Source organism: Sinocyclocheilus anshuiensis, unplaced genomic scaffold, assembly GCF_001515605.1.
Source record: "Sinocyclocheilus anshuiensis isolate Anshui unplaced genomic scaffold, SAMN03320099.WGS_v1.1 scaffold862, whole genome shotgun sequence".
Lineage (NCBI taxonomy): Eukaryota > Metazoa > Chordata > Actinopteri > Cypriniformes > Cyprinidae > Sinocyclocheilus > Sinocyclocheilus anshuiensis.
This window is the reverse complement of record NW_015539882.1, coordinates 317120-331862: the sequence shown is the minus strand read 5'-3', so window position 1 is coordinate 331862 and position 14743 is coordinate 317120. Positions and strand designations below refer to the sequence as shown.

General features: G+C 35.9%; 2 protein-coding genes across 2 annotated transcripts in view; one reads left to right on the top strand and one right to left on the bottom strand.

Moving 5' to 3' along the window:
- LOC107685439 (fibronectin type III domain-containing protein 3B-like) overlaps positions 1 to 9513 on the bottom strand; it is a 72042-nt gene extending 62529 nt beyond the window's left edge. The window contains exon 1 of the mRNA XM_016482016.1: positions 9400 to 9513. The gene's annotated coding sequence lies outside the window, so the exon portion shown is untranslated. The remainder of the gene's footprint in view (positions 1 to 9399) is intronic.
- A 1658-nt stretch (positions 9514 to 11171) lies between these two features.
- LOC107685437 (neutral cholesterol ester hydrolase 1-like) lies at positions 11172 to 14737 on the top strand. The gene is made up of 5 exons (XM_016482013.1): positions 11172 to 11415; positions 12291 to 12522; positions 12646 to 12715; positions 12816 to 12987; positions 13629 to 14737. Exons 1-5 carry the CDS (start codon positions 11275 to 11277, stop codon positions 14247 to 14249), a joined length of 1236 nt encoding a protein of 411 aa, XP_016337499.1. The 5' UTR covers positions 11172 to 11274; the 3' UTR covers positions 14250 to 14737.
- Positions 14738 to 14743: the final 6 nt, after the last annotated feature.

Genomic DNA, 14743 nt, shown 5'->3' with positions numbered 1-14743 from the left:
GGTGCTTCTACTAAATACTGAGCAAAGGGTCTGAATACTTAGGACCATGTGATATTTCAGTTTTTCTTTTTTAATAAATCTGCAAAAATGTCAACGACTCTGTGTTTTTCTGTCAATATGGGGTGCTGTGTGTACATTAATGAGGAAAAAAAATTAACTTAAATGATTTTAGCAAATGGCTGCAATATAACAAAGAGTGAAAAATTGAAGGGGGTCTGAATACTTTCCGTACCCACTGTATATATATGTGTGTGTGTGTGTGTGTGTGTGTGTGTGTGTGTGTGTATATATATATATATATACACACTAGTGCTGTCAAACGATTAATCACTATTAATCGCATCAAAAATAAAAGTTTTTTCTTACATAATATATGTGTGTATACTGTGTATATTTATTATGAATATATAAATACACACACATACATTATATATTTTGAAAATATTCATATAATTGATATTATATATAAATATTTTTAATGTATAAACTTAGCATATTTTTCTTAAATATATACATGCATGTGTGTGTATTTATATATACATAATAAATATACACAGTACACACACATATATTATGTAAAAAAAAAAAATTTTTTCGGATGCGATTAATCGTTTGACAGCACTAATACACACACACACACGTGTACACACAAAATTTTTTTTAATTTTTTGATGAATTTATTTTGCTGTTTTTGTGCCGTTATAAGCGTTAAAAAAAATGAAAATTCAACTTTGGTCTGAATTTACAGATAACTACGGGCTATTATTGGAACTAGGGAGTTCAACTCTAACCTAATTCGAACATAGATGACATTTAAACCACAAGATTCAACTTCCTTAAACCTCCCTAAACACATTAAAAAGACACATCTACTGCATTGCAGGAAGCTCAAATCAACAAGACAATGTTTTGATAGCGCCACAGTGACAATTTACAAGGAATCAACCTTACTCTTTACAACTACACATATTTTAGAAAAAAAGTACACACTTCAGCTTTAAAGATCTTCACAACAGCAAACAAGCACTACCTGCCACACACACCACACCATAAGACAGATTCAATTCTTTTTAGAAATCTGTTCTTGCATCTGGCAGGTTTACAGTCCCAGATGTGGCGTGGACCCAGTCTGGCATGGGCCTATAATCCAGCTAATGGCACATAATAACACTGAGGAAGCTGGGAAACCAAGAAAATCATCACTTTTTCCTTTCCATCTCCCCCTCCTTCCTTTATTCTCTCATTCCATCCCTTCCCTCAGCCCTGATCAGCTGAAACACACACACACACACACACAAAACACATGCTCAGGCTTGCACACACACATTCCCAGAGAATGAGAAACAATCTAAATGTCACATTTTTTGCCTGCAAAGTAACTCCATCTCACCTCAGAGCGCTCAGGATTTCCATCTCCCCGACGTTGACTCACGTCTGTGACTCTGATCAGCATTTACAGCCAGATGACATCACCTCTTTAAAAATATCTCAACAACCTTGGCCACAAATGGAACTGAAGCGATAACAGTCCAGACGAGGCACAGACAGGTAATCGAGGACACATTACAGGAGTGTGGCAGAATAATGACTGCCATTTATTTGCCTCTGGTCTAGTATATGAGGTTTCTGGCCTAAAATCTAGCTTGCCTATCAGGCTAGTGCTAAGTGTAAAGGTCCGTTAACAACAATTAATCAAGTTTTGACAAATTTACACACCACAGCTATGATGATAATGTCACAGAGCAACAATATCATTGGAATCCCTTTCTGATGAACAATAAAACATTCACAGTCATTCAGAATCCACCCGACTTTGAAAGGATTGCACATTTAAAGTGGCAGAAGACACTTATAATAAATAGAATGTTGCCACTTGTTGGTGTCAATGCTAATATTATTAGATTTTTTGATTATCGTCCTTGGTGTTAACAGCCCTTAGGTCTAAATTAACCACACAAGACTGAAAACTGAAATCTCATTTGTGTATGCACATATTCATATTATTAATGAACAGCATCATACATTTCAGTCTGTTCTAAAGTTACATTTTTGGGATATTATCAATAGTGATAATTAGAGAATATTTTTACAGTTCAATTAAGGAGTAATACTTGCTCCTTTAAAGTGATTTCCAGCAGCATTGTGGACACTTTTCTAACCTTATTAGATGTATGCATCATCTTTAATGTCAAACTCTTACATTTAATTAATAAATTGAATTAGATTTAAAAAAGATGCTACTAATCAACTGAAATCATTATCAACAAATCAATATTTGCATTGCAGATGTGGCACAGATGCTGCATCTAAAGTGGCATTTAGATATTTTGATTAATGCTCTTGATTAGAGGTGGCATGCATGCAATGACACTGCAATTACAGTTGCATAAATAATGTTATGAGAAAAAAATGTGACATACTAAAAGTGCCATATTTGATCATGTCTGCTCTCACATCATTAAAACAACAATTATGATATTATAGTATAAGCCACTAATCATGTGCAGACCGAAAATCATGCAGATCTGAAACAACATGAGGATGAGTAAACGATGACTGAAGTTCTATTTTTGGGTGAACTACTCCTTAAATTTAGTTCTCAAATGTGTTTCAGATTAGTTCATAACAGTATGAGCATAGAGCTATAAAATACACGTGGATAGCACAGCCCAGATCATTTTGATCTCTTACATTTGATTTCAGACTTTAGTATCTTGCCAAATCTGAGAACAGTTTGTGACATCGTCGAGATCTTTTCTGATACTCGAGAGATTACTAAAGTCTGTTTCTCAGGAGCAAAATATGTTCTCCGATAAATCTCATTTCCATCTAAGACAATTATTTGTCATATTAAATTGTTCTTTTCTTTTCCCTCGGTCTATATAACAGCATCAGGACTCATCTCAGCGCCTCTGTCCTGTTTAACAGATAAAGGTGTTACCCAATACTGACACCACAGACTCCAGAGCACGACCTGGTTCCTCCCTGAAGGCACAATAATGCAGTTACACACCCAGCTGAGCTCAAAAAGCTGACCCTGTTTCTGCCCGCACTGAAACTTCATCCCCTCTCACCTTACAGAACATACAGTAAAAGACACTAGGAGCGAGGGGACAAAAAATGAGGGACAGTGCAGAGAAAGAAGACAGAAAAGAGATTCCCAGGATCCAAATTCAGTGTTGCGTAACCCCAGTATGAAACGTGATCCAGCCTCTGAGCGCTGAGAAGGAGCAGAGGAGCATCTTAACTGGGTCAGGCTGAGTGAATCATATTCTCCAGTCACACGGAGGAATTGCGCAGGGTCACATCGGAGAAAATTATACAGTCTCACACCCTTAACATCCTAATTGTGTCCAGAGACAGAATAAAAATGGAGCTACGCTGCCTGTAACCGCTGCAAACATTCACCCGCTGATCACCTGCATATGTTTTGGACATGTCCACAGCTGGCAACTTTCTGGTCAGGTGTATTTGATACATTTAATAAAGTTCTCAACACTAATATAGACCCTGATCCCTTCTTAGCCCTCTTTGGAGTATCCTTTAGACCTGATCTGACAGCCCGAGATTGTAAGGTTGTTGCTTTCGCTACAATCTTGGCCAGACGAGCTATCCTTCTTATGTGGAAGCATACCTCGCCCCCGACACATAACAGGTGGATACAGGACATTTTTTACTGTATCAGACTTGAAAAGTTAAGATGCTCACTCTCTGGTTCACTCAAATCCTTTTATAAGACTTGGGATCCCTTTTTGGAATATATTAAAGGACTACCTTGTGCACCTGTAACTGGCAACATGTAATGTTTGTCATCTGTTAGAAGGGATTTAAAAATTTTTTTTTTTTACTTATATATTGGTTAATTATATCTATTTTATTTCATTTGTTATTGTTTAATTATTTATTTAATTTACTGTGTTTCTGTCTATCTGAGTTAATATGAATGGGGGGATTGTGGAAGGGATTAATAATGGACAATATCCTACTGTTCACCTTGTTATCATTATTTCAATCTGTATTGTAACACAAAATACCAATAAAAAGATTTGAAGTAAAAAAAAAAAAATAAAAAAAAAATGGAGCTACAGATTGAGAAAGGAAGAAGTTGATAGATAAAAATCTAGAGCGTATCTATCAAGTGAATCAGCTCGGTATTAATATCTGAACGACTCTTATGTGCCAGTTCTTTTTTAGTGAATCAATAGTGCAAAGAGTGTAGTCCTAGACAAATGACTCTGAAGAGTGAATCAAAACAGTGAATCAAAACAGACAGCGTGAACAATGTCGGCATCACAAAATACAGACTCTTTTGAGCTGGTTCTTTTTAGTGAATCAACAACATATTATTTAAAATACATAATCTGATTCTCGAACAAACAAATCTTAGAAATTGGTTCTTTTTAGTGAATCAAATATATATAGTGCGAACTGTGTAGTCTGATTCCTGAACAAATGACTCTTATGAGACATTTCTTTTTAGTGAATCAAAACATACATCAGGAAAACGGTGGTTTGAATCATAAAAGAATGACTCTTATGAACAGGTTCTTTTTTAGTGAATCAAAATATATTGCGCAACAATATAGTTTAGGCCTAATCCCCAAACAAACAACTCTTATGAACTGGTTCTTTTTAGTGAATCAAAACATACAGCTCAACTGGTATTAATATCTGAACTCTTATGAGGCAGTTCTTTTTTTTAGTGAATCAATGGTGCAAACAGTGTAGTCCCAAACATGACTCTAACGAGCTTGTTCTTTTAGTGAATCAAAACAGACAGCATGAACAGTGTCCACATCACAGAATACAGACTCTTTTGAGCTGGTTCTTTTTAGTGAATCAAAAACATATTATTTGAACTGCATAATCTGATTCCTGAACAAACAACTCTTATGAGTCAGTTCTATTTAGTGAATCAAAAATATACAGTACAAACAGTGTAGTCTGAGTCCTGAACAAATGACTCTTATGAGCTAGATCTTTTTGGAGAATCAAAACACACAGCAGGAACAGAGTAGTTTGAATCATAAAAGAATGGCTCTTATGAACAGGTTCTTTTTTAATGAATCATATATAACAATGTAGTTTAATCCCCAAACAAACAACTCTTTTGAACTGGTTATTTTTAGAGAATCAAAACATACAACGTGAACAGTGTAGTCTGAATCACAAATAAATGAATCAAACCAGTTAGTTAAATCAGAGTCATCACCGACTAGTTATCATGACAATGAGTAGTTAAAGATACATAGTTTTAGTAGAATCATTTTACATTTATTTATCACTGAAATTCTCACCTAACCTATTTCATAAGCATTTCCATCAAATCAATGAGCCTCATGTTCTTGTCATAACATCCACACTGATGTTTTAATATTACAGTTAGTCAGACAATTTAGACTTCAACCATATTTCAAAAATCACACTCTACAGACCACCAGTCATGCAAAAGTTGGAATAAACGTGCATGTATGTACAGAATGAACAGCCAGCACCCTTCACCATAGCCACTTTCCCTCCCTCTTCTTCTAAAGGTCAATAGGTCACATTCCTTATCCTGATTTGGGCCTCAGCTACAAACAGGCAAGCTAGGTTAGTTTGCAGTCGGGTTTCGGGCATCTGTACCAAACATGTTATGCTTAGTAGCAGGTAGATCACCCAAGTCATGAAACATCTGATGCAAAGATTGCTGGATCTGGTTCTTATGATCAAACATGCTGTGATGCTCAGCAGAAGAGACAAGGACCAATGTCCACTCCTCAATCCTGCCTCTAGCAATCGATGGCTGATGAGATAAAGGGGTGGGAAAAGTTTGGTCTCAGCACCTAAAAATCCTTTCATGTGCATTCCGCTGCACCTATGATCAAGCCTCAAACAGGTCAGGATCAGGAAGGAAGGAAAAACAAAATTATGCACCAGCTCGGAGATAAACCATCCACAGCGTCTGAGTGGAGAAACACCTCAACTCCATTTTTGCTTCATCAACAAAAACAGTTCCAAACAAAGTAAAAATAGAATTAACCGTTGAATTTTTTGGGGGGCAACACTCAGTAGTGGTGTGATACAGAATCAGTGTTTTTGAACAAATTAACTGAATGAATGGCTCAATTACTCACTTTTAAAGATATGCTGAATTTGGAGCCCCACACTAATTTTACAATTTCTGCCATATGAAGATATGTCACATGGTTCTGAAAGTATTTTCCCTTTCAGTTTTCAAATTGGGATTTTTTAAAATTGTCTTATGAACCAGTGATCAACCAAGCAAACAAGCTACAATGTGAATTGCGTCATTACAAACTTTGTCCTGAAGCAAAAAATTTATTATAAAATCAGACAAAAACACAAAAGTACAAGACTGTGTACTTAACTCCTTAAATGAGGACAGAACTATATAGCATTAATTGCGAATTACAATCAAATTAACGAGGGATAACTATAAAAGATCATTTAGATGTTCATTTTAACTGGTGGAGATTTCTTGCCCGTGCAAAACCAGGAATTATGCTGTTAAAAACAATTATTTCAAAAACAAGTTTAAAATAATGTTAGTGTCTTGATGGCTTCAATAAAAGCATACATTAGAATTAACAATCTCATAGTTCACATTTTGTTCGTTTTTATGTTTTCTTTAATTTCCCTGAGGAGAAAAGGAATTAATTTTAGAAATAGCAAGAGTCAGTACAATAAATCAGTTGCATAATTGATTCAATGACTCATTCATAAAAAATCAGTGATTTTGAACAAATCGGTTGAATGAATGACTCATGCAAACACAGAGAAGTCTTAGTGCTACTGGACTACATCATCACTTCTGGAACACTGCTAGACCAATCAAATTCAAGGACCGGAACTACTTGCTCATACTTATGGGTTTGTTTGAATCCTTAACCATAACCAAAAACAGTGGGGGAAAAAATTCCACAGAACAACACTGAATGAGGGAACCGTGGGTTTTTTGCTCAAGGGTATGATGGTGATCAGGGTTCACAGCAATTCTCCATGAATCACCCATTCCTAAACCAGATCTTTAACCACCACCACCCTTCCCTGTGCTAAAAGCCTTGCCTAAATGTTTTACAAATGTACCATGAGTTTCTCATAAGAACATCTCAGCTACCCTCAGGGTAACTGGCATTAGCAATAATTCGGCACAACCGATTCGATAATGACAACAAAGGAGTACTGACAGCTCGACAGATCATTACAATCACTCTCAGGAAATGATGGGGGCAGTTTGAGCAAAACGTCTGATTTTCAAATGCAATGAGCACAAACACCTATCAAAGGGAGGTGGTGGACAGTGGAGAACCCAGAGAGCAAACCAGATGTACTACACATGACGGTACAAGATGAAAATGGAGTGGTGGAAAAAAAGTGGGTAATCTGTAAAAATGTATCTGCAATGTGTATTTGCATTAAATGTTAAGGAGAGTGTATAAAGCACTAAATATAGCCTGGCGTTATCACAAGAACTGGATACTGAGCCAAAGAATGGAATGGGACTCTAGAAAATACCCACAAGCACCACATTCTTTTAACGTTTGAGTTTGGGGCCAAAGGGCTGTAGGGTTGGGAGGGGTCAGGGTACGCCTGTGTGTTTTAATGGGGGTGTGAGATGCTGACAAATCAGTGCTCACCCTGTGGTCAGGTTACCACCACAGAAATGTGCATTTTCTTTACAGGACATAATTTAAAGCATCACTTACAATTACACTTTAGTACATACAGTATTAGTCTGCAAAACCCTGTGTTTGACATAATAAAAGAGATGTTTTGCACTGCTGTTTAAAACTTTCACATTACAGAACATTTTCCACTTTTCAACTCTATAAATACTACAGCGGTAACTAAAAGGGGAGAAATCAAGCTTAATGCAAAGGTTGGAGTCTCTGAAGTCTACAAGTCTGCTTTCTGTATCTCAAGATTCGCTCTGGAATGTCACATGACGTCATGTATTTGGGATCGGGTTTCCTCTGGCTAAAAGATCCGGTCCAAGAAATGATCCGCGACACCAGCTGAATGTGTTTTCCTAAATCATATTTTGTTACAGTCTGTATTCTTTCTATCACAACTGTTCACATTTTAACACTATCGTCCTTAAAGGAAACAGTAAACAACATTGAAATGCTCCCATCGAAAGTCCAACTCGTTGAGATTCGATTCAACAAAACGATTCAGCGATTCTTTCGGTCGTGACGTAATTTTGTCATCACGTGACGCTTCTGCTTCCCTGTGCGATGAAAAAAACGGTGATATAATTAACCTGTAAACGATTCCAATACGTTTGACTTGTAATACACATCTTCTCTGTCTGTGTGTGTGTGTGTGTGTGTGTGTTTGTATATCAAACATGTCTCTTATTAAAGTAGCCTAAGTTTCGTCCCACCAGTGAAATCCTCAGTATGCTTCAAACACGGTAGCTGTCAGCTCTATATTTTAACATGCGAAATAGATGTTTCCCGGGTCCAATGAGTTAGTAAGTTTTTATAAAGAACTGCAAGGACTGATTCAGTCTTATTAAAGAACGAATCGTTTAGGCCCTTTTTGTGAGCCGGTTCAATTGAATCATTTAAACGATTCAAATCAATAAGAACGCTATTCTACAATGCAAGTTCACACAGTTTTCTATTAGAACGCTTCTCTGAAGTCAAGTGTATGTTATTATAATGGCAATGCAGAGGAAACTGGTTTTTATCTATACAATATACAACATACGTCATGCTCATTTCAATGATCTAACAATCCAGCCATTACGAAAGTATATGATTCGTGTGACGCTTAAGTAAACAACTTGTTGCTGGGAATTGACTTTGTCTTTAATGTCTTTGGCATTTGGAAATGATATATAGGTAAAGGCATATGAATGTAACATGTTGAAATGATGCAAACAGGCCCCTGTGTTGATAAAACAAGTTTCATAATGAATTGGGTTCGAATTTTCCGGGAAAAAATGCAGTGGACAGAATCACAATAGCGAATAATTATGTTATAAAAGCCTCCTCTGTTGATTCTCACCTGAGCATTACAAGTGTCATTGAATTTGATTAAGCAGCGTTAATGATGATTACGAATGACTTTTTTCCTGCATAAAAAGCACACAGGATGCACATAACCTACCAACTGAAGTATTCACTAGTTAACATACAGCTGTCAAAGTAGACAGAAATAAAAGTAAAGTAAATCAGCTCACGCAAAAGTTTTAAGAGTTTAACGCACTAAGTTTCGTTTAGGTTTCGTTTCGTTTTCCATTCAATTCAAGACTTCCCTTTCCCATCAAAGAGTCACCGGCTCGCGCTTTTCTGCAACTTGAAACTTTGCGAACCAGTGTCTCAGAGCGCTTCGGAAAATTACATTAGCCTACAGCGTTAATATTTTGAACAAAACTCGTCTACTTACCTCGGATTCAGTAAATCTTGTTATTAACACGTTAGTCCCTAAATGCTCGTAACAGAAAGCATGTCATTCCGTTGCTGCGAAGTCCACGGTGGACCAGACCAGACCAGTGTGGAATTCCGCAATGTCAAATATGTGGAGGTGCACATGGGGGGGGGGTGTAGAAGTTTACCGTATAACACCGAATACTCTCCCATACCATTCCATCAGTCACCGGAATCATAACTGACAATGGAGACAAAAGAGCATGTTAGAACAGATTGTTCTGTTAGGATAGACGAGGTCAAAGTGAAAACAAAACAGTTTAATACATTTTTTAAAAATTGGTTGGTGTTGTGGAATAAATAAATAAATAAATGTTTTTTTATTTATATGCGAACTGTAACTTCAATAATAATAATAATAATAATAATAATAATAAATGTTATTATTTAAATATACAAACATACAATTGATGTAAAACTCATCATTGGTTTAAAACTCACATGCTTTGTCCACAAACTTATTAAAGGGGTCATATGATGCTGCTAAAAAGAACATTATCGTTTTAGGTAGGTGTGGCTGACTCTTAACTTTTATAAAGAATATTTCTTTGGATTTGAGACTTTAGTCTTTGCAACTTTACAGATCTTCTTTATGCACCAAGAGCTTGTAACACTCCAAAGAGAAAGGAAAAAATGAAATCGCATCATATGACCCCTTTAAGTTCCTGTTTGTACGTTCCACATCCTCAAACATGATACACAGGATTTTGTTTAGGACTAAGATATTTCATAAAAAATCCCCAATGGTTGAATCTATCTATAATTTCACTCGCATATTCCATGGCTACACACACTGTGTCATTACCGTACAGTGTTAAATCTAATATTTATTGTATTGTTATAGCCTACATCGAAATGCATGATAATCCAAACTCATAATTCAGAGCGACTTTTCCTGATTTGTGGGCCAAATTAAACTTGTTATAACTCGTTATAATAATGTGATTGACATTAACAGTACATACGAGTGAAAATCTACATTTGTTGGCTTTAGTTGAAATGCTAGCCTATTTAATTGGGGGTTTTAAGCTTCATACATTTCTATGGAAGTATGGTAATCAGTGTGAAAAGAATAGGTGACCATATTGTAAAAGAGAAACTACATCGCCACTTAGTGGTCATTAGCATTACTACAGTAATCAGATCAGATCTCATATTTCAGAGATTTGTTCACAGACTTGGATTAAACCATGCTTTATCAGGACATTAACCATGAAGCATACATTATCACACCAGGACCATTTTAAAACGAGCAGAATTATCAAGATGAATAATGTTAGTTTTAGGCTACATAACTCTATAACAAGAATAGTAGTAGTAGTAGTAGTAGTAGTAATAGCAGTTGTAGTAAAATCAGTAAAATAGTATAACATGTGTAGTGCTTTCACTGTTGGGCTGACAGATGTCTGATATACAGTACATTCCAATGTGGCGTATGTAAACAACTGTTATATGACAGAACGTGAGGAACTTTTCAAAATAAAAGTCACCATCTACTAGCAGAATACAGTGCAGAAAAAAAATAAAATCAAGGTCAGATGTCGTTTACTTAAACACTTGCGTGCTTTTCTATATATTCAAAAAGCAAGAGTAGTAAATAAACGCGAACCATCAACAAATAATAGCATATATCAACTTCACAAAATTACAAACGATGGCTTTAGAGTTCTCATACCTGAGGACTTTTAATGTAAAATTTGCAGTGATTTCAAAACCACTGCTCTCTGGGGTCAGGTGAGGTATTACAACATCATACAGTCAGTCACTACATGTCAGCTGTGAGACCGGTATAGTTTCATGAGTTTCTTGTGTTCTTTTAACAGGAACTATAATTATGATGCGGTCCATTTTGATCGTGGCGATTTTACTGTCAATAGCAGCTGCTTATTATATTTATCTGCCTCTGCCCAGCACTATATCAGAGCCATGGAAACTCATGTTTATGGATTCCATATTGCGTGGTGTAATGCATTTGGTAAGCTTCGCATTTGTTTCCGTTATATAATATATAGGCTACATTATACAAATATGCATAATTGTCATTTAAATGTTGATACAATATTTAAACATAAATAAAAATGGGTGACATGTGCCTGATCAAAGTTTAAACCCTTATACGTGTTATTTTCTAGGAATGAACAAAAATGAACGTCATAACTTATTAAGAAAACAAAATAAATTAAAAAAATAAAAACACTAACATTCTATATATGGTTTTTTTTTCTAACAATAACTTTTGTAAAGGAAAAAGAAAGAAAATAATATTTGCTTATTTGTCTTTTCACCATATTTTTTATAACAATCTATAAACTATATATTTTCTAACAAAAAATAAAAAGCTACAATTAAAAATGGTCTCATTTGTCTCAAAAAATTGATTTGTCAAATTTGCTTATTTGTCTTTTCACCATATTTTGAAAAAGTTGTCTAATTTGTCTAAGAAAATCAAATAAAAATATTTGATCATTTGTTATTTCACTATTTTATTTTATTCACCGTTTTATTTTTACTTAAATTTATTGAATATCGTTTCAAAAGAGTTATTACGTTTTTGACATTTCTATAAATGTTGTATTATTTTAATTGTTGACCTCTAAATGCTCAAATCACCAAACATTTTATGTGTTTAAATTTACTATATGCTTGGTTAATCTGGTTAAATAAAAAAATCTAATAGCTCTCAATAATACAAATGTGGAATTTGAGCCTGTAATGCTTAAAAAAACAAACATTCCTTATGTCCCTTCAGAATAAAATACATTTTCTTCAAGAGATTTGCTGACCTTTAGAGAGTGTTTAACAATCCCGCTCTCTGATCCCTCTAACTTGTAGTCTTTTTTTTTTCCATAGAGCTTTTTAGCTCACGATCTTGGACTGAGTCGACCTTTTGATATTGCAAAGTATGCTGCATCATGGGATGAAATAAAGGGTCCACAGTCCAGCCCAGCAATCCGGGTCACAGAAACGTCATTTGGAGGAGTGCAGGCACAAGTGTTTGAGTCCACAGCAGCAGACCAAGAGCCACATTTGAAAAGAGGTGTGGTCTATTTCCATGGAGGTGGATGGACACTCGGCAGTGGAAGCAAGTGAAAATGCATGTGATTTCATATAAATACTTTTTTTTTTCTGTTTTGGATATTATACACACAAGGAGTGAGGAAAACAATATTTTATGTTTTAACTTTTGTTCCTTTTTTCTTTAAAGAGATGCAAACGTATTACCTTCAGTGCTGGTCTATGGCTGAAGAGTTGGATGCAGTTGTAATATCAATTGAGTAAGCAATTCTCTACTGTATAATTTTATTGCTACATCCATTTAGAGCTTTAATTACATTTATTACTAGCTGTCATTTAACATATAATTTGTATGTTCAGGTACAGGCTGGCCCCGGAGGCACGTTTCCCAGATCAGTATAACGAAGCCGTTCAGGCCTCCAAACACATCCTGACAGCCGAGGTGTTGAGTCAGTACTCCATAGACCCGAAACGAGTGGCTGTGTCAGGTGACAGCGCCGGTGCCAATCTGGCCGCTGCTGTGGCGCAACAGGTGTGAGAAATAACTGCAAATCAATTTCACTATATTTGCTGAATGATGTCAAATACTGTCAAATTATGTTCCCTACTTATTTTGAGGTGCTGATTCCAAATATAGTGCCTGTTTTGGTCTAGCACGTCACACTTTCTTACACAATAGGATTTACTTCATAGCATTTTTTGTTTCAACAGCCATTTGGATGGTGAAGATTCCAAAATCACCAGAAAAACTGTCACAAAGACATGATTCCTAACTATTTGTTCAATTCACAGCTGATTTAATTCTGATTCAATTCTGATCTTAATTTGGATTCCAAGGTAGGAATTATGGCCAGTGACAGAAGAAAATGCAACGATGATTGTGTAGAAAGTTTACTACATCCAGACAGCGACAGAAAATTACAGATTTTGTGGGGGAAAAATTATATATATATATATATATAGTTTGTGTGTGTTATATATAGTATATATAAGTGTAGTGTTATAGTATATATAATTTTCAGTTTTATTTTGCAAAAAAAAAAACTTTATGTGATGATATTTTATCATATATTTTAATTGTAGTTTTTTTTCAAGTTGCAGGCTGTGTTTTCATTACTAAGGAAAAAGAAAATAAAACACTTTTTATCACATTTTTTGTCTCTCTTCTCACAGATGGCTTTGGACAATAGTGCTCCTATTAAGTTCAAAGTTCAGGCTCTTCTCTACCCCGCGCTTCAGGCCTTGGACTTCAACACCCCCTCGTATCAGCAGAACAGCCACATTCCCATCCTGCACCGTCCGCTCATGGCTCGCTTCTGGCTGGAGTACCTAAGCGGGGATCCAAGACTTGTTATGTCTTTGCTGGCAAACAACCACTCAACTCCAACTCCAAGCCAGGAGATAGCAGCGGCCAAAGCCAAGACTGACTGGACCAAGCTTCTTCCGGTGGCCTTCCAGAAGAGCTATAAACCTGTGTTTCCGCTTCACGGCGACCCAAAGCTGCTGGAGAAGCTGCCAGGCCTGCTGGATGTGAGAGCGGCGCCTCTACTAGCTGAAACAAAAGTGCTGAAGGCCGTGCCGCCCGCTTACATCATGACCTGTGAGCATGACGTGCTGAGAGACGACGGACTCATGTACGCCACGCGACTGGAGGAGGCCGGAGTGGACGTCACTGTTGATCACTTTGAAGATGGTTTCCATGGATGCCTCAGTTTCGCTTTTGGACCCTTTCGGTTTTCTGTAGGGTTTCGAAGTTTTAGGAGCTACACCCGCTGGTTGAAGGAGAACCTCTAGCAGAGCCAAATATATTTTGATTTCAAACATTCACTAATGGTTTTTATACCTAAAATACTGTGCAACATGTCAATGCAATAGATTATGAATGGGGAGAAAAGCACACTGATCAGGCCCAAAGCTATTGAAACTATGTTTCAGTAACAATACACAATTGTTTTAGTAGCAGTGGATTTAAAGTGCATGTAATGCCACATAGTGCAGGATAATCCAGATTATACAAAGGGGTTTTCTGAATGTGAACCCATATCTATTAATAAATTATTTTATGTTGTTAATATTTTATGTGATTAAGATTATAAAAATCTGCAGAGTGTGACCGAAACAAATTGACAATTTATATTAAAAAATATAAAATATAAAAAAAAAAAAGAAAAATGACCAGTTAGAATGTAATTTTTCTCTTAATCTGCAGTGACCAAAAATAGACAATGTCTATTGAAAAAAAAAAAAATAGTATTAAGAATGACCAGTTAGACAGTAATTGTTCTATA